Here is a 22,363-nt window from a genome sequence, read left to right as displayed (position 1 = left end):
ATTTTCATTCAGCAAAACTTAAGCCAAGCAGCTCAAGAATGTAATAATTGGCAGAAATTCTCACACCCCAGTCCCATTCACAGTACCTCGACTCTCATTTCTGCATTCATTATGGCACTCGTATATTATATCATTCACAAAGTAATATTCTGTTGAAATTGACCGCTTCATAATGATGCTTTATGTAATTGTATTGAAGTTATGTTAAATTTCTTTCATTCTATGGCACACAAGCCGGAGCATACATTGATATATATGCTGCGAACAATAGATGAAGAATCATTTATACTTCATAAGTTTGAAGTTCTGACATTTTGAAAGAGAGATACGCTTGTTGAAACTTGCGAATGAGACCATCCAGTAAATAGCATTTGTTCAATTGCTTTTCCCTGTTTTTTTTTTTCTCAGTTTCCCTTTTTTTCGGTTTCTCTTTACATTTGTGGCATTTTATTTTCAGTGACGTGGTCCAATTTTATATTTTACAGTAAAATAGTATTGTGTTGCTTTCAACAGACAAAACAACATAATCCCGTTTCATTATGTGGTTGTCAGTCAACGCAGCTTAACTGTGTGACTACAGACGCACGTATATGAACGTGAGGTTGTTATTTAGCTGACAGTTTTAGTGGAGCGCCACTTCATGTGCAAATTAACGGAAACCTTTTTCATCTTCAACACTTTATTCATCAACTTGATTTTTACGGAAGTTCTCGCAGGCACATTTAAACGATTTCATTATTTTTTTGAACATTCGCTTGTCAAGGAATATGTCCACCACTCGTCGGCGACACACAACACATTTTGATGTTCCTGAAAACGATGCGAATCATGAATTTTTATTACGCCACAGTAATGGAATTTATATGTTTACGGTAATTAATACCTTTCCATTTTTCGATGCTTGATTTACATGCGCGTTTACATTTTATCCACTTTGTTCGTTCAACCAGAAATTCCCGGCTAAATAGATCCGAGATTTATTTCAAATTAATTTAAGCTGAAGATCTGCTTTTGAAAACTTTTCAACCGAATTTTATTTGAAACTAATTACATTTTTCACGCCACTCAACAGTCATCGGTATATACATTCTATCACTATCACTTGTGTGCAAACACAATATTTTACCAGCTGGAAAATATACACGGATTTTAGTTTACGCGATTATTGTCTGGGTAGCAACAGAAGCGAAACATTTTTCTAGCCCAAATAACAGAAGCTCTTTTCTTATCATACTTTTCCCGATGGTTTAAGTGCTGTTACTAACAACTTGTTAGTGAAATGGATTTCATGAGAAATTTAATACCCAAACAGAAAAAATGGAATTCTTTTGTGAGTAAGAGCTTACATTTTCTTTTGGAAATCAATGTCATCAAGTAATTGTTACATTGCTGCAAAAAAAAATCGTTTTACACATGGTACCGAATCAATGCCGTGTATTCATATTAATTGAATTCATTTGTAAATGCCTTGATTCTCATTGGAATGTCATTTATAAATGTAAAATTAATCAGATTTTCTGAATATTTGATGTGATTCACAGATGAATGCGATGACTTAAAAATGCCAAATTAAGAAATATTCGCAATATTTACATATATATGGAAAATTCCATCAAAAGCATAGATGGGTAGAGAGAGGGGATTTCTTTGTTTGCCTCACTCTCAGACACGTGTCCGTGATTTGCCCGGGTCTACAAAACAAAAGTTTTTCCTCCATCCTTCGATTTTTGCTCCCTCCCCCTGTGATACATGCCATTTGCACCTCCTGCATAAAAGTCTGCCCACCTATGCATCAAAAGACAAATATTGTACTTATTTCATCCCCTCCTCTATATTTTAAATCACAGATAGTCTTAATCATGCACACCAAATTCCCGTTATAATAGATATCCTGAACGAATCATACGTTGTATGGCATCATCATCATTGAAAACGGTTTTATTGGTGTACTGTTTATGATTTGATTGCCATTCAATGTACATTTTTAGCGCATCATGACAAAGAGGTTGTTAAACGCCGAGAAGCGAACTGCAGACTTAAATGCAGATACCGTTATGTGCTGGAGATATAAATACGTTAATTTTCTTTGTCATCAGAATAGAGACAGAGTGCACACCTTGATGTTAAATTTTATTATCAGTCTGAGTATTTATATGCATTTATTGTACACTGTACAGTGTACATACACAGGTGTTCGATTGAATGCTTTCCTTTCTTCGAATGGTAAATACGTTCATTGCACCAATTGTATATCTGCCTGATCTTATTCTTCTCTATGATTCCCGGCGATTAAGGTGAATTTGTTCGTGATTCCATTGTTAAACTGGAAAATTTGTTATTTTCGCAATAGACAAAACCGAACCGATTTTATTATACGCTACACTGTATGTTAGGCTGTTGGCAGACATGATTCACTCACGCCTAAGGAATTACTTTAATACATAAGCATAATATGCTGTAATAGTCGAACATTGAAAACAAAAAAAAAACGTGTGATTCTGTTGCTCGTCTGCATTTGAATATCATTTATACATCATTTCACATTCAGATGCGGATTGAAATGTATTCCGTATGTTTAGGTTTCGTTTCGATAATATATTTTGGCGGTATTTGAATCTTCAGCATATAAACTTTTATCCCTATCATGAATTCGTAATAAATTCGGTTTTCATTTGCTGTTGCTCCGTGTTAGTGTGTTTGCTCGACATATTCAGGTTTAACTACACATTCTTGTCAAGTGTATAAACTACATTCGGCAGGTTGCGCGCACGAACTAACACCAAATTCCATGTGAATGTTATGCTAGTCATTTATGATATTGCCATATGTGAAAATTGAGTATTATGTTCAAACAACCGTACAGCACTGTCGTAGTACGGCAAGTAGCGATAATAAAACAGTGACGATGTTGCAAAAATGATTACATATTTTCGTATGGTGTAACGAGGAATTTGAAACAATATAATCTTCTGTGCAATATTACTACCCGTGTGGGAAAATGTGAGGTGACTGGCTGATTTGGGACGGTTTGACAGTCTATTTTTTGATGGTCTTGACTTTGAATTTAGACGACTAACGTGCCAAAAGCGTCGAGTGTGGTGATTTCAGGTGATTTGAATTTTTTTTTTTTTTTTTTTGAAAAAAAAAATCAACTTCAATCAGCATTGGCTAGCAAATTTATTTATACCACTAATAAGGAACTTTTTTTGCACACGGGTTATCAATACTATTGATATCACTATCAATCGCATTTGATTAGGTTCAACAACAGCAAAGCATTCCATTCGAAAATATCATTTGTCAGTATTTATGAATATTAATCGAAAATATGTTGATGATGGTGTAATGTGATGTGTTCATTGCAGCGCGATTTCATCAAATTCCACAAAGTGGATGGAGCTACTTATCAATGGTGTTACAATCAATATACACCTCATGAACCCATTGAAATGAATTTCTACACGAAGCATCGTTACATCATTCGTGCTGACTCACACAAAAAAAGAACGATTTTTTCCCTCACAATCGCGAGTCATACAAACATTGAGCAAAACATGTTTTTTTTTTGTAGCGTGCACACTTCCAAAGTGAATTCATGTAGAAAATCTTACATTGTATCTCCTTTAAGTTTGCAAACACTATATTTCGGTTTTATAAACTCTTAATGCATACAAATGTAATGCGATTTCCTCTTACTTTCGCCATGATACGTCTATTCATGTTTTGTTAAGCGTGCAATTTTAGCATTTTGTATAGGAAAATAAGGAACTGAAAGCGGAACATTCAAACACGGTATTATAACATGGTAATGCTTTTCGATTTGGTGTGATGTTGGTTTACTGTTATTGCACTCATTATCGTTAACCAAAAAAGCTGGCCCAATAAACGTTGTCTTTGTGGTTGCTAGAGTCGATGCGTTTTCAAATAGAAAATGCTGTCATAACGACAATCTCATGATGCTTGAATCTAGAATAATAACAATTGTTTTAATATTTTAAGAAGATGAAAAGAATAATATCATTTTGATGAAAACGCGAGCTCCTGTTGCTATGAAATGACTTTAGTCATCATCTCTGATTAGCTTCAATGTATGTGCATACATGATGGAACCCATTCGAATTTATCACTAAAACAAATAACATGAATGTGTTTGCAATGAAAAGAAACAATCGAAGGCCAAAACAAAAGAGGTTCGCGCATTGGAATTTGATGATGATTTTTTTTTTTCAGTATGAATATTTGAATAAAATATGCAGTTTTGTTTTAAACTTGCAAAGTACAACGAAGCGTATCTGCATTTTGCTTACTATTGAGATTTCACACCAGTTCAGTCACAACAGACAATATGCCTGTGTATGTAGATTTGCGTTTGGTCCATACAGTTTGTGAATTGTTTATGCATGTGCATGTGTGGAAGGGAAGAAAAATAACATACTGATTGAGATTTACTGCATATACGATGGTATGAATGGAAGCACGACAAAAGGAATTTAAGTGCGCGACGTAAATAAGCAAAACATCTGAATGTGTAAATAAAATATTTATATACACATTTCAATGACTTGTTTTGACTTGATTGTTATGCGACAAACAAAAAAACAACACATACATATACACAAACACACAAAATGCAAATATACACATTTATTCGAATACAATTTAAATATTAGAATTTGCCTTTTGCTTGATGTGAAGTTATATAATGACAGATTCCTCTAATTTAATTAGAAAATACAGATGCTTTTATATTACCGTTCCACACACACCCTTTGTGCATGAGAATTTTTATGTTCTATCTTTTGTTGTTCACGTTGAGTGGCTATGAAATTTCAGATTTGTTTTATTTTTGTTTTTTCGTGATATTCGTTTCTTGTTTTGTGAATCAAAATTGCCCAGTGTCAATTGGGGTTAAATCGTGATAACATAATCTCATTTATAATCAGCTAACCAAATGCTTGTTTCATATTTTGTATGTAGAGTAAACTTGAATATTCCATTGCAATCGGATGCAATTTCGATCTTGAAGAAAGGTGCAATCATTTTTAAATTTAAAAAAATCTAATTCATTTTGAAATAGTGTTTACGTTATTTTCCTCAAAGACAGTTTTTAACTAAAAAAAATTCTTTACCATGATAAAATTGAATTTTTTGGTCGCTCTACTTTTTTTCTGTTTTGAGGTCTGTGCAAATTCTGATTTAGATAATCGGCTGACTTCTGCCGCTGTAGAAGGTAATCACTTAAAGATACTGAATATACAACAGTGGTATCAACATCCTATTGATATGTGGACTATGGGTGACAGCAAATCGTTGACAGAGCCTAAAATGAGAAAAAACCGGTTTCGCAGAAAACCGGTAGCCAAGATTTCATTTCGGTACTCAAAATTTTTGATTTCGGTAGTCAAGAATTTCAAATAAAATTTAAAAGAACAACCAAAATTATATTTACCGCGTCATCAGTGAATATCTCACAAATTATCTCACAAATGCATATCTCACAAAAAATAATAATATTTTTCAAGAAAAAAAGTCGGTATTTTGGAGCGAGCGAACGGAGGCCGGTTGGTATGCTTAAAAAAATCGGTAATCAAAAGAAATTCTTCGGTAGTTAAGGCAAATCCTTATTTTACGCTCTGGTTTCGATCTTTGCACGATACATTGCGTCACTGCGATAGCAGTTTAGCTAATAATACCTTTCTACTGAGATTACATTTTAATTAATTGCAAACGCAACATGTTCTAGGCAATATAGAAACAATCAAAACTCTTATCAATGATGGAGCAAATGTGAATTTCGAAGATGAATACAAACATACGCCACTTCACTGGGCTGCTGTCCAGGGTAATTATACACTTTTCAAAAATTAATAATAAATATTTTGAATAAGTCTCATTTCTTTTCGTGTATTCTAGGTCATGCGGAAATAATTAAATATCTAATAGAAAAAGGTGTTAATGTAAATGTCGAAAATTTAGACAAAAATACACCAATTCACTGGGCTGCTTGGAATGGTAATTATTTACTTTTTAAAACTAAGAATGAATATTTATATAAAATATATTTTCATTACAATTTTGACTTCCAGGTCACAAGGAAGCAGTTAAAACCCTAATCGACCATGGCGCCAATGTAAATGCTGAAGATAAAGACAAAGCAACACCACTCCATAAGGCTGCTGAGAATGGTAATTGTGCTCTTTTAAAAATTTCTTCTTACTTTTCGTGCTTCTTAGGTCATACAGATACAGTCAAATATCTAGTCAATCATGGGGCAAATGTAACAGCTCGAAATAATCAAAATAAAACACCACTAGAAGTGGCGTTAAAACTTGGTAATTTGGAGACACACATTAAAATCGTAAACAGCGTAATGGAGTTAAATAACGATCATTTTAGGTCAAGAGGGAGTTAAACTTCTGACGAAACCAGAGAAAACTTCAAAGACAAAAAATGGTAATTATTATTAAGAAAAAGAAAACTTGGCCATTACATACTTTCATCATTGTTCGGAATCAGGGGACAAGATTTAAGATCCACTTTCCAAAAATCAAAATATTTCAAATAATTTTTCCGAATTTTTCAAAAATGTGTCAAGATTCTTTCAGATTCATGAAGAATAGAATTGATTTGAAAGATCTAGTCACTATATTTATATTTGGTGTCAAGCCTCCGAAAATAATCGATTAAAAATGTAATTTCATTTGATTTTTACTTCGATATTAGCATGTAGTCAATTTCCCCGAATTGAACCAGTAACATCACGTATTATAGGGGGCGATGTGGCAGAAAAGGGTGAATTCCCTTGGATGGTAAGTTTGATTTTGAATTTTTTCTTCATTTTCCAATGTATTTTCAAAATGTACTTTTTTTTTTGGAAAGGCTGCTTTAGTTTACATGGACAATTTCAAATTAAGTTTCGGCTGCAGTGGTACCATAATATCGGAGTTTTATGTAATGACGGCTGCGCATTGTGCGAGAAAGAGGCGTCCACCGGTAGCAGTTCGATTGGGAAAAGTAAGTGAAATCACCTAATCAGTCTACTTGAAGTGCTTCGAAATATTCTTTTTTTTTTTTTTAAATAGGTAAATGTAACCGATGAATCTCGCTCAAATTATCAAACAGATTATTATATAGCAGTGAGTAATTCGAAATTGATTCTACAATTTTCTTTTTACTTAAAGTTTTTTATTTTCTCTTATAAAGAATATCAGACGACATCCAAATTATTCGAGTTTCACAAAAAAGAACGATATTGCATTGCTTCGACTCACGGTACAGATTTATTTCACCAATACAATTAGACCGGCTTGCTTGCATACTGATATGGGTGATATCGATAATAGCACAAAAGTAATTGTGACCGGCTGGGGCATCACTGATCCCGAAAGTATGTTGAACTGTTTCAGTATAAAATTTCCGCACACATTACTGTACACTAATCCATCATATTCGCTCTCTTTTTTCAATTTCAGAGCCGAACTCTCAATCAAACGAGTTACTTAAAATTAAGATTAATACAATGCCGTTAAGTGAATGCAACACAATCTATACGAAACATGATGTACTGAAGAATGAAGAAGTCTTTCATCTTGATATCGGCCAGTATTGCGCATACGATCCGGCTGGAATAAAGGATAGTTGTCAAGGAGACAGTGGAGGTCCACTTCAACACATCCCAAATAATGATGCAAACGAAGCCACAATTGTTGCTATCGTTAGTTTTGGCAATGGTTGTGGTTTGAAATTGCCTGGCATCTACACGCGCGTCTCTCATTATATAAATTGGATTGAATCCGTTGTCTGGCCGTGACATTTTTCTTGCAAATTTTATCACTTATTTTATAAACCATTGATAGCTTTCTGAAAAATATTTACTGTACGACAGACGAAGCTTGCTCCTATCTTTACCACAATATATACAAACGTGTATAAAGTTGTTTTCGCCATAAAACAAACGTATTTGAATAAAAAGACCCAAATCATATCATTTAAATACAAAATGGAAATAGCACACGGAAGAAACAAAGAAAGACAAAAAAATCTCTTGATTTTGCAATCACGTCATCACATTTTTTAGATCGCAGGTCTACATGTATATGTGTGTTTTTGAATGAACAAGTAAGCACTTTTAAAATAATACAGTAAAAGCTTCGTTAAGCAAATTTCTTTATTATCTCCCTTGTTCTTTCTCGTGTTTTTTTTTTCATAACGCAAATTAATTTGTTGTGGAATTAACATTTTTTTTATTAAAAACTGCGTCGAGCCTATGCAAACAAAATATCATCCACTCGTGCAAATAAAAATCCCGCTGGCATTACTGTAGTTTTCATTCAATTTGAATTAATTACATTGTGTTTTTGTTTGTGTTATCAGCAAATTGGTTTACACAATGTTGTGCCGCACACTATGCCTGATGTACTCATGCCGAATAAAATTGATACCAGATTTTTTCCACTTCAAATGAAAAGTTTGTTTTTATTCTATTTTCTTATGTTTTCGTCAGTCCTAATTTTCTTTTTAAAAAAATTACGCACGAGAAAAGATATAATTAAATTTTGTTCCCGCCTTGCGTGCAAGTATTATGACGAGAGTGAGAGAGCAAAAGGTCGAACTTTTATGGTAATCGAATATTTTATGCGGACGCTTTTTTTCTTCTGTTTATATAATAGAAAAAATGCCGGATCGTCCGATGATGATGATAACATCATTAAACATGGGAAAGTTTTTCTCTTCAACCCTCCGGATTTGACTTTTAGCGCCAAAAGTTTTTGTCAAATAACGTTTTCTATAGCTAATTTGAGATGATATACAGCATGCGATAATATTGATTTTTTCTTCTGCTACGAACCAATAACATTGTCATACGAGATTTTTTCTTTGAACAATGGGACTCAATATCCGACAAAAATTAGCTGAAGTAAAACAAACAAAGAAATAGCTAGTAATTCAATAAATATCAAGAGACAAAACAAATAAGTTATGTTCGTGCCTAAGCATGAGAATTTCTACAAAAAACCACTGTCGTTTTTCCGTCATGCAACTGATTGGCTGTGCCATGGGACCGAATTCTTTAATCAATAACGCGTTGCTTTTGTCACTCAAGCACCCAGTGGCACACATTTTTTTTTTCACGCACACAGTTTCGTTAAGTCAATAAAATTGGATTGTATTGGATGGAGCTCATTTTTTCTCTCCATCGGGACAAAAACACCTTTTCTGTCATCAGCGACCAAATGGATGCAATTAAGAACATAATGCAAAAGCGTTAATTTAATTTTAATGGATTAAAAGAGATATTACCATACAGAGAATGAGCATGTGCTCTTTTTATTCATTCTCTCACAAATTTAATTTGTACACTGGTGCACTTTTTTTCTCGTATACTTTCCATTTTATTTATTTACGCTATTTGTATCATAAAAATTAAAAAAAGCGATTGCACACAAACGTGTATGACCAAAAAACCGCTTTATGTGATGCGCGTTAAATGATTCTTTTTTTGCTTTTGAAAAGAACCAATTGAACTAAATTTAGTCGCCGTCATTGATTCCACAAAAAGGGTCTTTCATTTTCTCTTTATGAAGGTAAAAAAGTATGTCATGATTCAATTTGATGCGATCGATTTGGTAAGCATTAAATCGTGTGCAACTAAACGGACATATCAAGCATCCGTCTAACTCCAACAAATTGCTTAGTGCATTGATAAGATTTGCATTTTTTATATCAGCAATTTTTTTTGCACACTGCATTTTGAATGTCAATGAAATTCAGAATTTATTGCATAGATTAGAATTTTTTTTATTGCGATAAAAAGGTATTTAAAGGCACATGAAGTAATGAAATTCAGTCACTTTGTCCAAAGTTTGTGTGTTATACGTTGTGGTCATTTTTTGTTCTGAAAACAAAATGTACAAATTTATAATCATTTTTTTAAAATCTTATTCAGTGCAATGAGAAGTTGTGAAAATCTTCAAATTATGAATGGTAACATAACAACACGGGAAAATAATCCATGGATTGTCTCAATAAATACCGCGAGTAAGATTCATTGGATTATTTGGTACACGTGTTCAGGAACGCTAATTTCTAAAAAGTGGGTGATTACGAGCGCACATTGTTATGAAAACCGCTGGTTTCCAATTTATCAATTTACGAGTATTAGAGCCGGATCCGAGTCGGATGGTGCATGGCCTTATTTAGAGACATGGATTATACATCCTGATTTTGACTCAAATGCTGCTAAAAACGATGTTGCTTTGATTCTTTTAAGCTCGGAACTTGAAAAGTCAAACAAAATATGTTCAATTGAAATGGTAAATCAGGTTGAAAAAGTCCAACTCGACGATTTTTCACGGTCATATCTCTGACTATATGAGGAGTTTGCCCAAAAACCAAATACGCACAAACATTCATGCCATACATTTTTCTATGTTTTCGATGTTGATTTGTGTATGTATATGCGCGATTGAATGCTGTACCATCCGAACAACGGTAACAGTGTATCGTCTCTATCTCTCTCTGTGTGTGTCTGTGTTCGTGTTGTTTTCCCTTTCGCATTCATCAACGATTCCACTTTGGTTCAATCACTGAATTGAGATGGTATTTATGTTGATTGTGTATATGGATGAGTACGGGCGTATCGTTGTATGGGTGTAGTTTATGTTCGATATGATTCGAAATAACAAGCAAACAATGCACTGTGGAATAAAGAATGAAAAAAAAGAAGTGTTGTGCGTGCGTTCTGTGCACAATAGCATACAGAGTCACACATTCCTTCGCATTCAACGCGCTGTCATTCACAAACCTCTCGGATAACTTGAATTTTTTTAAGGAGAATACAAAAAAATATAACATCAACATCAAACACACACTGTGAAAAGTTTTTATCAAACATTTATCAATCAATTGAATAAGTACTAAAACAATGAATAATATCATTTGCATCAACTTTGTTGTCATTGTATTTTTTTTAAGTACAAGTGAAAGTGAACATGCCTACTTCAATCCTTACAATTGTACAAATGCACCCCGGGGTCTTGTTTATGTTTGTGGTACTGATGGTAAGACCTATACTAATAGATTCTTTTTGAGGTGTGCTCAACATTCAGAGTACGGACAAAGAATAAATTTACAAGAAAGCCATGCTTGGATATGTTATATATGGGAAGAATATATCTCAACCTCTACACTTTTATTAGTGAGTTCATATTGATTTGATTTAGTTTTGATAGATATAAAATCCTCTAATAATTTTGTTAATTTTTCAGATTATACTTGCTCTGGTTATACTTGCTGTTTGCTTGTGCATTTATCGAAAGAAACGAATCAGTCGAAAAAAAGAAGAACCAAACCAAAATGTTTAGAGCTGTCGAAATTTGAAATAAATGAGAACAATTAATGCTTTTATTTGAGACATCAAAATGGAACTGATTTATTCTGAATTCATCATTTGCTTTTATACATTTTTAATAAGTGACTATTCTAATAAAATATATAAAACAATTCTCTAAGTACAAAGTCTAAAGTCCAACCTAATAGTTAGTGCAATACGACGTTTGAAAATTAACACATAACCAAAATATACGTTCTAAAATAAATCTAATCTAACAAACTTTCTAAATGTAACTCCTAAAAGTAGGCAAACGCAAAAGCATTATTCATTTATGAACAACCAATGACAAAGCATTGTTCATTCATGAACAAGAACAGATTAATGTCAATGCTGAATAAAATGTATAAGGTAAGTGATGGTAAGGAACACACTTTTTTCTCTCACGTGTATACGAAAAAGTAAAATTAAATGTTTTTGTTTCTTAACAATCCCCACCTTAAATTTCAAAGCGTCAGAGCCTTTGCTAGATGTTAGCAATCATATTTTCACTTTTGCAATCTACAATAATATTTTTTGTTTTCCTTTCTCATTTTTCATATGCACTGCTTTGTTTATATGGTCGCAGTAGCCCATTGATAATTATGAGCAATTTCATAATATTTGCATACTGCGAGTACAGTTGTGTACTACTCTTCAATGAAAATACCTCTACATCACATTGAATCGTATATATTTTTATTGTGAACCATGGACGACATAAAGAACAAAACCATCCACGCCATTCTGAACCTCACTTGGGTTGGGAAAAACATGATTTAAATGGTAAGTTTTTTAAATTTTTTGATTTTATTTTTCTATCAAATAATAATAATTTTCGAATTAATTTTTTCTTTTCAGCTGAATATAAATATAAGTACCAGAGAGAGAGAAATCCAGATGTTGCTCAATCAAATGAACTATGTTCATGAAATATAAAGCCACTTAATTTGGAATTTCGATCAAATAACCAAAAATAAAAAATATTAAGAGTTGGGTTTTAATGAAAAGTTTGAATTTCTATGATTTTTTTTTACAGCAACCAAGTGACAAGGTATAATTCAATTTCCATTGGGGAGGAGAAAAAGAGGTAAATGCAAATAAAATCACACGAACTAAATGAAAACCAAATTTTTGAAGCCCTATTCGTGAACAATATACTATTGACAATTAATTCATGAATGAAAATAAAAATATCAATTGATTTTTTCTACGCGGTGACACGCTTTAGTTCATCATACGGGAAGTGTAAATAATGTTTAATTCAAATCATTTATTCAAGAGGATGACTTTATATATATCATATTTGGTGAATTTAGCACTCAAATGGAGGTTTATATTTGGAAAATCGTTTTCATTGACAACGCAATTTGACGAAGCATTTTTCCGTCATCGAATTCGTATCCATATTTACTTACACCAGTCTATTTGCACAGACTCTCAATTTGAACGTTTGTATCGTATGGAACGGAAGATGACGACAATTCAATAACGAAATATATATATATGTTAATTTCATTCAATCGAACACACTAAACTGCAGTCGAAAATTGCATTGACAACGACTACGTAATTTGCTGTGTGCATTGGCTAAATTGGCAAACACATCTATCTCTCTCTCCTTTCACTCTGTGTATTGTCATTGCCAACTTCCGATTCGTTTCCCTCATCACAATCAGTCGTTTGCTATTTGCGAAGTGAAACAGATGTTGCATCTTCTGTATCCATCGATGTATATTCGATTTGTGATGTGCCAGCGACTACATTTTACTACTTTTACAATGTAATGACTTGCTCAAAAGAACGCGTTCAATATTTAATGTTTGTAAATATGATGCATCTAGCTTGCGTACAATGCGGCAAAACACAAAGAGCGAATAATCAAACGATTATTTGCGGTAGAATATCAAATCAAATACATGTTTAAAGATCCCGTTGCACAATCAATGAATGTTGGTTTATTTTCATTGAGCTTTGATTTTGTTTTTAAACCAACGAATGGAACACATATTGTGGTGCCTTTTGAAATCCAAGGATGCCTAAAGCGCAAATGCACTATATTTTATGTTCGCGAATTTGTCAAAGTGCATGTAATGCTTTGAACATATCTTTATATACATTTCCTAAAAAGCCCCTCAGCCAAACCCAAAACATTTGAGCCTACTCAATTTCCAAACAGTTCTATCTGCATCTCTACGGTCACAGTAAAGAATCGTTAAATTATGCAAGCATCAATTGTATATTTGAATTGGAAGTGAAATGAATACGAAACACAAATTTCCATCCCGAAACCAAATTGGATTGGAAGAATTTCTTGTATCATGTAACAACGACTTGTGAAAGCGAATCTAAGCTAGAATGACCACATTACTAGTGAGAAAACCGGAACAAAATGATTGTGAATATTTTATCTTGTGATAATTTTATTTTGAAAACTGCAAATAACGCAAATGCAAATGCACTTTTTATCAAATCGCTCGTGTTCATATGGTTTTGTCGCTACTTTTCACATAGTGAACACGTGTGTGTATGTATAATCAGAGTTTTTGGAACAATTTGCTTTTATTGCTTGTTCGTTGTGATCTCATTGAATTTATCCCTGATGATCCGAACACCTTTTTTTCTGTCTGCACAGAATGATGGCAAAGTTAAAAACGATTGAAAGGAAAATAAGAAAGACACGAAGAAGGAAAAAGAAGCGAAACGATAATATTTGAAATGGTAGCGAACACGAATTTCCATAAAGTTTGCGCTGCTCAATTTCAGTTCACTGCAGAATACATGCATACATAATTAATTTGTTCGACGCTTTTTTCTCTTCGTCTCTCAATATGACCCTCTGTTATTTGAGCGCAACTCGAATGAGTTCATTTTTTTGAGAGCTCATTTAAAAAAAAGGTGTTGAAACAACAAGCATATTCTAATTGAATGGTGGCTTGAACCCCAAGTATTTTTTGCTGCATTTGCAATTTTGATATCTTTCTGTCTTTTTTTTTTTGGCTATTTGCATCTTATTGAAGATCTGGATTTTCGACACAAGATTCACACAACACAATAAAAAAATGTATTGTATTAACATGGACGAAAAATATGCACATTTTCCCACTTATTTGAAATTCCGTTTTAAATGACATTGGACGGTTCGTTGTCCAATTGACGTCATCAAACATCATCACAAAATATTCTTTGACCCATGTGTGATCACTTTTGACGTGCGAAATTACAATATATTCAAGGTGTATTTGCAGTCGCATTCCATACAATAAAAATTGAATGAATGTCATTTAATTACACCTTATGTCGTTTCGAGTCTTTAAATCATCTATTGTTTACAACATCTCCAATAATAATATCAGATCACATGTAAATGATTTTGACGATGTGATTAAGTATGCTAATTCGATTGTTTATTTTCAACAGTACAATTATGAAATAATGCCAAATAAGTCACATCAACTTTTGAATAACCACCATGACCTTTATCGCTCCGTTCAAGATTAAGTGGCATCTAATTAGAATGTTACTTAGAAAGAGCTGCTCTTTAATCTCTTCATAATTGTCGAATAACAGACAACAAATAACCACATGAAGATGAATCAATGTGATAATATTGAAGGAGTACACAAAATGCCATACTATTCCAGCAACGATGCTTTCAAACAAAACACTTGAATGAGTTTCGTGTTCGTTTGCTTGTTTGAGCTACGTGGTGGCGATGATGTGAATTGTTTGTTCACTCTTCAGCTTGCTGCTTACTCTAGCTCGGAACATTCAATGAAAATTAATTGAATTAAGCACCATAAAATCAAATTAAACTTCGATCGCATCAGGGGATGCATGAGAATGATAATAATGAACGACCACGAGACCACCGAAGATGATTATTTCGGTAAAGTTTCAAAATTGGTTATACCCACTCGCATCATCCATTTCGCTTTTAATTGGATAACAAACGGTTGAACGGCCATTATGATCTGTCAATAAACCATAAATCGCTGTTAAATGATGGTGTTCCCAGAAGCAAAAACATGCATTTTTGAATATAATCATTTAGATACTCGATTATTGTGTGAATAAGAGCAAAAGCAAACAGAAAACAACTGAGAATGAAAACAACTGCAAAGTGAATGATTATATTTGCTCATTTGTGCGATTTTCATTTCATCATCATCATCGTCGTTGTCATCATAACTCGAATCAAGTATGCAAATTGTAACTACCAAATAAATATATCAAAAGAAATTATTGCGAATCTCTTTCTCTCATGTATTTTCTAACAAAAGAGAGCGCGCAATAGACAAATTGAGTAAAATGCATGAAATTAAATAAAATGAAACGATGAAAATCCGCAATAACAATGGAATGTTTACATTACGAATGGAGAACTAATGCCATAATATGTGCATAACATCTATTCAATGGCGGTTCCCTTTCTGGGACAGAAAAAATCCACAGACGAGAGAGAAAAAAATAAAGTCGGTGGCATGATGAATGAATCGTAATCACTTGATGAAACTATAAAAAGATATACGATCGAAAAATGTTACGAATTTTTTTGATAACATTCAATAATGTATGCAGTTTGTAACATGAACCAATTTTAAATCTGGTTCCCACAGCAGCAATAATGTTGCTTGTTGGAAAAATGTCTCCTCCTAATTGAATCGACGATTCATTGAAAATGTACACAGAATCGGATTCACGCTCCGCTGTGGGAGTCGTCACAAATGGCATCATTTTTTTTTGCACTACATTAAATGTACGCTATCGGTTTGGTTCTGGATTTTTTTTTCTGTCCGTGGTTTATGATGGCTGTGTTGGATCGTGGTGGATCATAATGAACCATGCTGTTTGTGGAAAATCTTGTTAGACCATGATGGCCGTGCTATGTCATGGCCACCATGATCAGAACCTGTTTCTGCGAGCAATATATGTGAGAAGGAGCGCTGTGAGGTACTGGAACAGCGAAATACTCAAAGTTAAAAAAAATAATGCGAGCGAAGCGAAGCGACCGAGCACCCATATTTGTTGTTGATTTGGTTTCATTTTTCATGTCACATAAATAAGTTGTTATCAGCAATCTATCTTTTCATCTAGAGAATCAATCATTTGCGTTTCAAAATGAGAACTGATTTTGATATAATCACTTATGTTTTCATCATCATTCATTCAACAATGGTTTTGGACACACAAAGTCAACCGACAAAAATTTGTTATTTGCTCTGTGTTCGATTGAAAATAAGATGGAATCTATTTCAAGCCATTGTGTGTTCAGAGCAAATACACAATGTTTATGGGTTGTTACACAAATAGTGACGGTTTTTTGTGTGATGTTTTTTTTTATCGTTAGTAACGTAAACACATTTTATGACAAACAGAAGCAATTAAGTTTTATTGACAGATAGTGTGATATATTTGGTGTTGAGAGCCATCACAATGGTCTGTGTGCCAGCATAGCGTGAAGTGTACGCGTCACATTCGACAGGTTCATAATGTGATAATAAAGTACAGCAATGAATAAACGTAAATAAACAATAAAACAGGAAAGACTCTCGATTAACAGCTGAATAAAACGTAATAGTCATTGGACTGCCAATAAATGAACATGAAAATGCATGACTTCATTCACTACACGATATACGTGGCACTCGCATCAATTTCAATGTTTATGGTTGGATATTATTTTCAAATCAAAATCTCATTAACCGTGCATTTACTTGGCAGTGTGTTGTGAAAACATGACGACCAATTTTGTTAAACATTTCATAGTCAGTCAAATGAAGTTCCTTAAATAGATATATATACAAAACTTAACATTAATATTTTGGCATGTAATGCAACAATAAAGCAAATGAAGTTTACCAAACTTACATCTAATTAAATGAATTAAGGGGAGAAATAATTTAAGTTGCTGCTTCGTTGCTGCAGAATAATTTCAAGAGGTAAAGGAAGTGAGGCGGGGGGCGAAAAAGCGAGAGAATGAAACATTTCATTTATGCAATAGATTCCGTCTCAATTCCTGCTGCTTGACCTTCGTTGAAATATGAATAACAATCTTTGACGTTTCGACTTAGCACCAGAGGTCGCAACGGGACGGAAAGCCGTGATTCTCCGAACTCGGGCACTCAGAATTCATTGAATTTTTGGGTCTAAGGTCCCCGTATTTTTTTAAGAAGATTTAACTGATACAAAAAGTGAAAAAAATGGTTCTCACATTATTTTTTCTGTTTTTCGTGAGATTTTCTAAATAATTTCCAAAAAAAACACTCGATTTCGGGCTAATCGGATTCGGACGCCCATGATACCGAACGTCCAAAATATCTAAGTAGCACCGTGCTGCAGTCCTTTTTGCATGTCGGGTATTAATATTGTTTTGTTATTTTCCACTCAATTTTGTCGAAAATTGTGTTGAAAGAGAAACTTCTTCTGTGTGAAACACAACGATTATTAACTTTTTGTGTTGTTATTAAATAAGTTATGAAGTTTGGAAATGTGTATGGTTGAAAAGTAGACATTCACTTTTTGTGTGCATCACTTGAAATGCTCTACACTACACACGGCTCGATACCAAAACTAATAATGGTAATGTTCATTGAGCATGCAAATGAGATGGTGTTAATGATAACATATTCGTTTCTCTTCGCATGTCAAACACACTGGCACTGTCTATTGTAACAATATAAGCTTGGATCCTGATAATTGGTCGAAATTTGGCCGAATCATGTGTGGCTCACATCATAGTTGGGCCAAAACCTAAAACTTGCCATAATTTGAATTTATGATACCAGTAGTAAGACCAAACCACGTATCCAGCGTCGTTGTACTACAATTTCCAATTATGTTGAGAGCAATCCTTTAGATTTTCATTTCATTCAGGCATGAAAATTTCATGTTCACTTGCCCATGTGCAGAAAGATAACTTTCATTTGGTAGAGCGATGAAAAAAGCGAACCAAAAATCACGTGTAATTGCACGTGCTCTTTTTTTATCGGTCTATAAAAGAATGCGACACCAAATGGTGTGCAAAATAAAGTGGCTAGACAAATTGGATTAGGTTGAAAGCATGGGCAAAAAAGACTCAAATAAATAGCTTGTTCTATTTGCAACAATTAGTTTGTCTAGCTTGGTGAAAAAAACCATTCATCAAAGCCAGAATTGTTTTTTTTCTCCAAAGGATATTTTCGTTCGTTTACAGGTAAATGTGTCAATGGGATGAAAGTAGAAAAAAACGTAACTTTGCGCATTACACCAGCAAATGTTTTTTTTTACTTTCCGATTTCAAACAATATCGAATGATTGAGATTGTCGTTTGTGTTCAATTTCGATACAGACACAATCTGTCGTCGAAACCTTTTCCACTTGTCTTCAATAAAAGCAGGTAAATATTTTGAGTTTTTTCTTTCGATCCCATGCACTCGAATTGTGTTTATCCATTCAATGGCTTTTAATATATTGGAACGTTTTATGTGTACTATTTCATCTTGAAATCAAATTGAATGGAAGGCAAAATACTTGAAGAAAAAAAATGGTACCTTTGAGTAAAGCTCAAGTGGCAAAAGGCTTTTGACACCGACCGAAAGAGGAAAAAAAAGACGATTCACTCAAAAACACCGTCTCAGTGACGATAAGCTTTTTATGTGTTTTTTCAATAAGAGCACTCGAGCATTTGATTTTGTTCGGTCTTGTTGTTGTCGTTGCATTATAATCATGAAATAAACAAAAATGTTCATTGGCATGAAACGTGGCGAGCACACTCCAAGTGCTTTTAATGTGCATTTAATTTGACAACTCGCACCGAAGTAAATTTTATGCGTTTGTTTACATCCAATAATGTTCGCATAATAAACCACCCGGTCATTCAAAATGCAAATATACTTCATAAATCGTCAATTACACATTTTGGTTTCATTTTTTATTTGTTGTTTTTTTCAGCTTATCAGCTTCAGACCAATGTATTTGCCATCTATTATTTATCTTGGAATGTTGCGAACGCTTCGCCGATTTCGTTTTTGAATCGTTATATGGAAAATTATGTGAAATTAACATTTATCTAAAATATCGAATTGTGTAAAGTTATCGGCCACACACAACGCCCAAAAATTGTAACAGAGAATTTATCGGTATTTTACAATAAATTTGCCATTAAATAACTGGAACTGTCTACTCGATGATTTTATATTTTGTAAACGCCCCACTCGACGTGCTCGAACAAACAAAACGCCGGATAATTGAACAAAAATGTGAGTATGTTTTGTTTGTTCTATTTAGATATGCCACTAACACACTCTTTCATCCAAAAACCCCTTCGCTTTTCTATCTAATTTCCACTTGTCTCGTCAATATTACGCGAATTCGTGCCGAAATTATGTTGCATGCAGTAGATTTTTGGTGTGGAACCAAACATGCAATGCAAACATGAACACTAAAAAATTAGCATTTTCAGATTGAATTTCAGTGGTACAAATAAATCTCGGAATTCATTGCAATTATTTAAATATTCATCACATTCACACAAACACACCCATGTATATGCAATTTCATATTTATTATTATTTGACAGTGAGTATGACACAAAAAAAACTATGCCGTATATCTTATATTTGTAAACTGAAGATAATGTTGATATTCAAATACAATTAACATTTGTTCCTAATTATTGCCCATTCAGATATATTTATTTTCCGTGTTGTTTTAGTTTAAACATTTAAAGATGAGAAACGCGAATAGATTTTTATGACAGATATACATGTTTGCATTGGTCATGGATATATGGCAGATACAGGTCTTCAACAATGGGGAGAGTTATTTCCAGTCGTTGAAATTGAATATCATAATTGAACATTAGTTCAAATCATTCCGAGTCATCCTTTCCAGGTATTATGACCATATCGGACCATATTGAAAAAAAAAGGTAGTCTGCCCCGAAAGAGCTATGTTTTAAAATAAAATTTTGAATTGTACTTAGAAAAGGGAGGGTCTCTAATTGGGTGTCGAACCCCATTTCAGACACTTTAATAACATGGTTGTTTTTTGTTCTTGTTGATACATTTAAAATTAATGCTTTTATTTCGTTCCCTTGGTTGTGAATAATTGTTATGTTAACGCAGCATGAAACCTAAAACCAAAGTTATTTTTATAAAATTAATCCCCATCGAGTCCGATTTGTTTTGCATTTAAATCAACACGCACGGTTTGAATTTGGTTTGTGCATTTGATATTTGTCATTGAAGATTGGATTTTTGGTTGAATATGAGTTTTAATTAATGCATAAAATTGAATATAGTGCACACTGCGTTTGGATCATATTTGTTAAGAATATGAAATTGATGTCCAATCTATGGCGTACTTGATTTGATTGAGGTTTTAGAAACCCCCAAGAGAAATTAATGTATGATTTCATATTTGTGCGCTTATTTTCCATGAATGATGAATTTTCTTCCAATTCACCAAATCATTTCTACACATGATATATTATTATTGTCAACAATAATCAAAACAAACAAACATGAGTAACAATGTGGAAGAGATAGAAAAGGATAATGACGTATGTGAAATACTGAATGTATATTTGAGTGAAATGCTATCAAAATTTCGTTACGGCATTGGCAATTTCCATATTTATTGAAATCCGAACCGAAATTTATTGCATTTGAATGAAATGTGTCGATAGGAGTGGATAAAGATGTCAGAGCATGCGGAACCTGATATTTGTTATGTATCATATTATGATATCTCTTGTGACTATTCAGCGTGTTAAAGTTATGTTATTATTATTAAATTGACTTGTTTTGCGAATTTGTGGAAGGTTCTGTACAAAAACTATGAACATGAATTTGATCCATTCAAATATTTAACAAACTTCTGAAACTGACTTGTTTTGATTATTGCCTATAATCAACAAAACCAACATCAATAATGACATGAAAATTGGAATGCGGATGCCATATGTGAAGCGGTTTGTCACTTCTAGCTTAATTTTGACCTACTTCGTTTGTCTGAATTTCGAGTAAACAATGTTTGCAGGCAATAAAATTGGGTTTATATCATAATATAATGTTAATAATAACACAAATAATCGGATTGCAAAAGAATAATTACCATACTGTGTGCCGCATAATTTCGTCCTCTTCAATAACAAATCATAAAATTATCATAAATAATATGAAAAAACGCCAAAAAGTCAATAAATCATAATATTGCATGAGAATTTTTTGGATATTCTTATTCCATTCCAAACTCAATCAATTTTGTTTGTGGTGATTTTACATACATCTACACTTCATGACCTCTGTCCAATCAGAATCGATATGAATCATGCGTCTAATCACAAACATTTCATTCACGTAATACATATGAGGTTGTTAATAATCACTCGTTAATAACGTTTCCGAAAAGTGTAATCTTTTAATTAAACGTAAATCGAAGTCCAAATTGAAAGCCCCGGTAATCTTTTTGAAACTATTTTTGTAAAAATGTGACTTGTACTCAAGCGAATGTAAAGGACATTTTATACTTAATCAAATATTAAATTTCTCTTTGTACCAAAAATAATATGTCAATGGAACGAATTCAAGGTCAAAATTGTCATGTTACTTATATAGAAATCTCTTTTTCTTCTATTATGCAATAAAACTCCATGTAAAAATCTCTTGTCCACTAGTTAAGGTATTTCTACGCGGGATCCCGAAAATTCGCCCAAAAGAAATCGACTAAGTATTGCGTGTTAAAATTGAACATTTAACTGATGGAAGTTTTGTAAGTACCACATAAATTATGCACATTGGTGGAATTTTCTATGATTAAAGTGATTTTCGAAGCTAATTGATAAAATGGAGTAAATAAAGGGCCTATAACATTTCTTTTCTAAAAATGGATTTGGCCTTGAGAACCTAGTTCGAATTTTATATGAACATCGAGAAAGTCAATGAGTTTGATCCACGAAGACAAAGCGATTCTATCGAAAATGTTTGGGTATCAACGCAATTGACCACACGT

General features: G+C 33.2%; 2 protein-coding genes and 1 long non-coding RNA gene across 4 annotated transcripts in view; 2 read left to right on the top strand and 1 right to left on the bottom strand.

Annotated features, from left to right (window-relative positions):
* The window catches only part of LOC116336887, a 177,118-nt gene that overhangs the window by 145,648 nt on the left and 9,107 nt on the right, over nt 1-22,363 (bottom strand). The window lies entirely within an intron of this gene.
* Nucleotides 4,997-8,322, top strand: LOC116336889 (serine protease persephone-like). Of its 2 annotated transcripts, XM_031761083.1 has the most exons (11): nt 4,997-5,230; nt 5,744-5,842; nt 5,914-6,012; nt 6,087-6,185; nt 6,234-6,332; nt 6,397-6,453; nt 6,724-6,809; nt 6,880-7,014; nt 7,083-7,136; nt 7,204-7,387; nt 7,473-8,322. In XM_031761083.1, exons 1-11 carry the CDS (start codon nt 5,131-5,133, stop codon nt 7,808-7,810), a joined length of 1,350 nt encoding a protein of 449 aa, XP_031616943.1. In that variant the 5' UTR covers nt 4,997-5,130; the 3' UTR covers nt 7,811-8,322. The 2 variants fall into 2 exon arrangements, with proteins under 2 accessions (XP_031616943.1, XP_031616941.1); XM_031761081.1 differs by having other exon boundaries at nt 6,087-6,332.
* Nucleotides 10,462-12,378, top strand: LOC116336892. Its single transcript, XR_004200757.1, has 4 exons — nt 10,462-11,197; nt 11,268-11,740; nt 11,958-12,154; nt 12,230-12,378. It is a non-coding gene; the product is annotated as an uncharacterized LOC116336892 (long non-coding RNA).

The sequence above is a fragment of the Contarinia nasturtii genome, unplaced genomic scaffold, assembly GCF_009176525.2.
Source record: "Contarinia nasturtii isolate CC-2019 unplaced genomic scaffold, AAFC_CNas_1.1 Cnas_scaffold_220, whole genome shotgun sequence".
Lineage (NCBI taxonomy): Eukaryota > Metazoa > Arthropoda > Insecta > Diptera > Cecidomyiidae > Contarinia > Contarinia nasturtii.
Note: the sequence above shows the minus strand (reverse complement) of the source record. Positions and strands in the feature narration are given on the sequence as shown.

Coding starts and splice junctions, on each gene's coding strand:
- LOC116336889 (XM_031761081.1), top strand. CDS start 5,131: ATGATAAAATTGAATTTTTTGGTCGCTCTACTTTTTTTCTGTTTTGAG. Junction 6,333..6,396: donor AGAAGTGGCGTTAAAACTTG/GTAATTTGGAGA, acceptor CGATCATTTTAG/GTCAAGAGGGAGTTAAACTT. Junction 6,810..6,879: donor AGGGTGAATTCCCTTGGATG/GTAAGTTTGATT, acceptor TTTTTTGGAAAG/GCTGCTTTAGTTTACATGGA.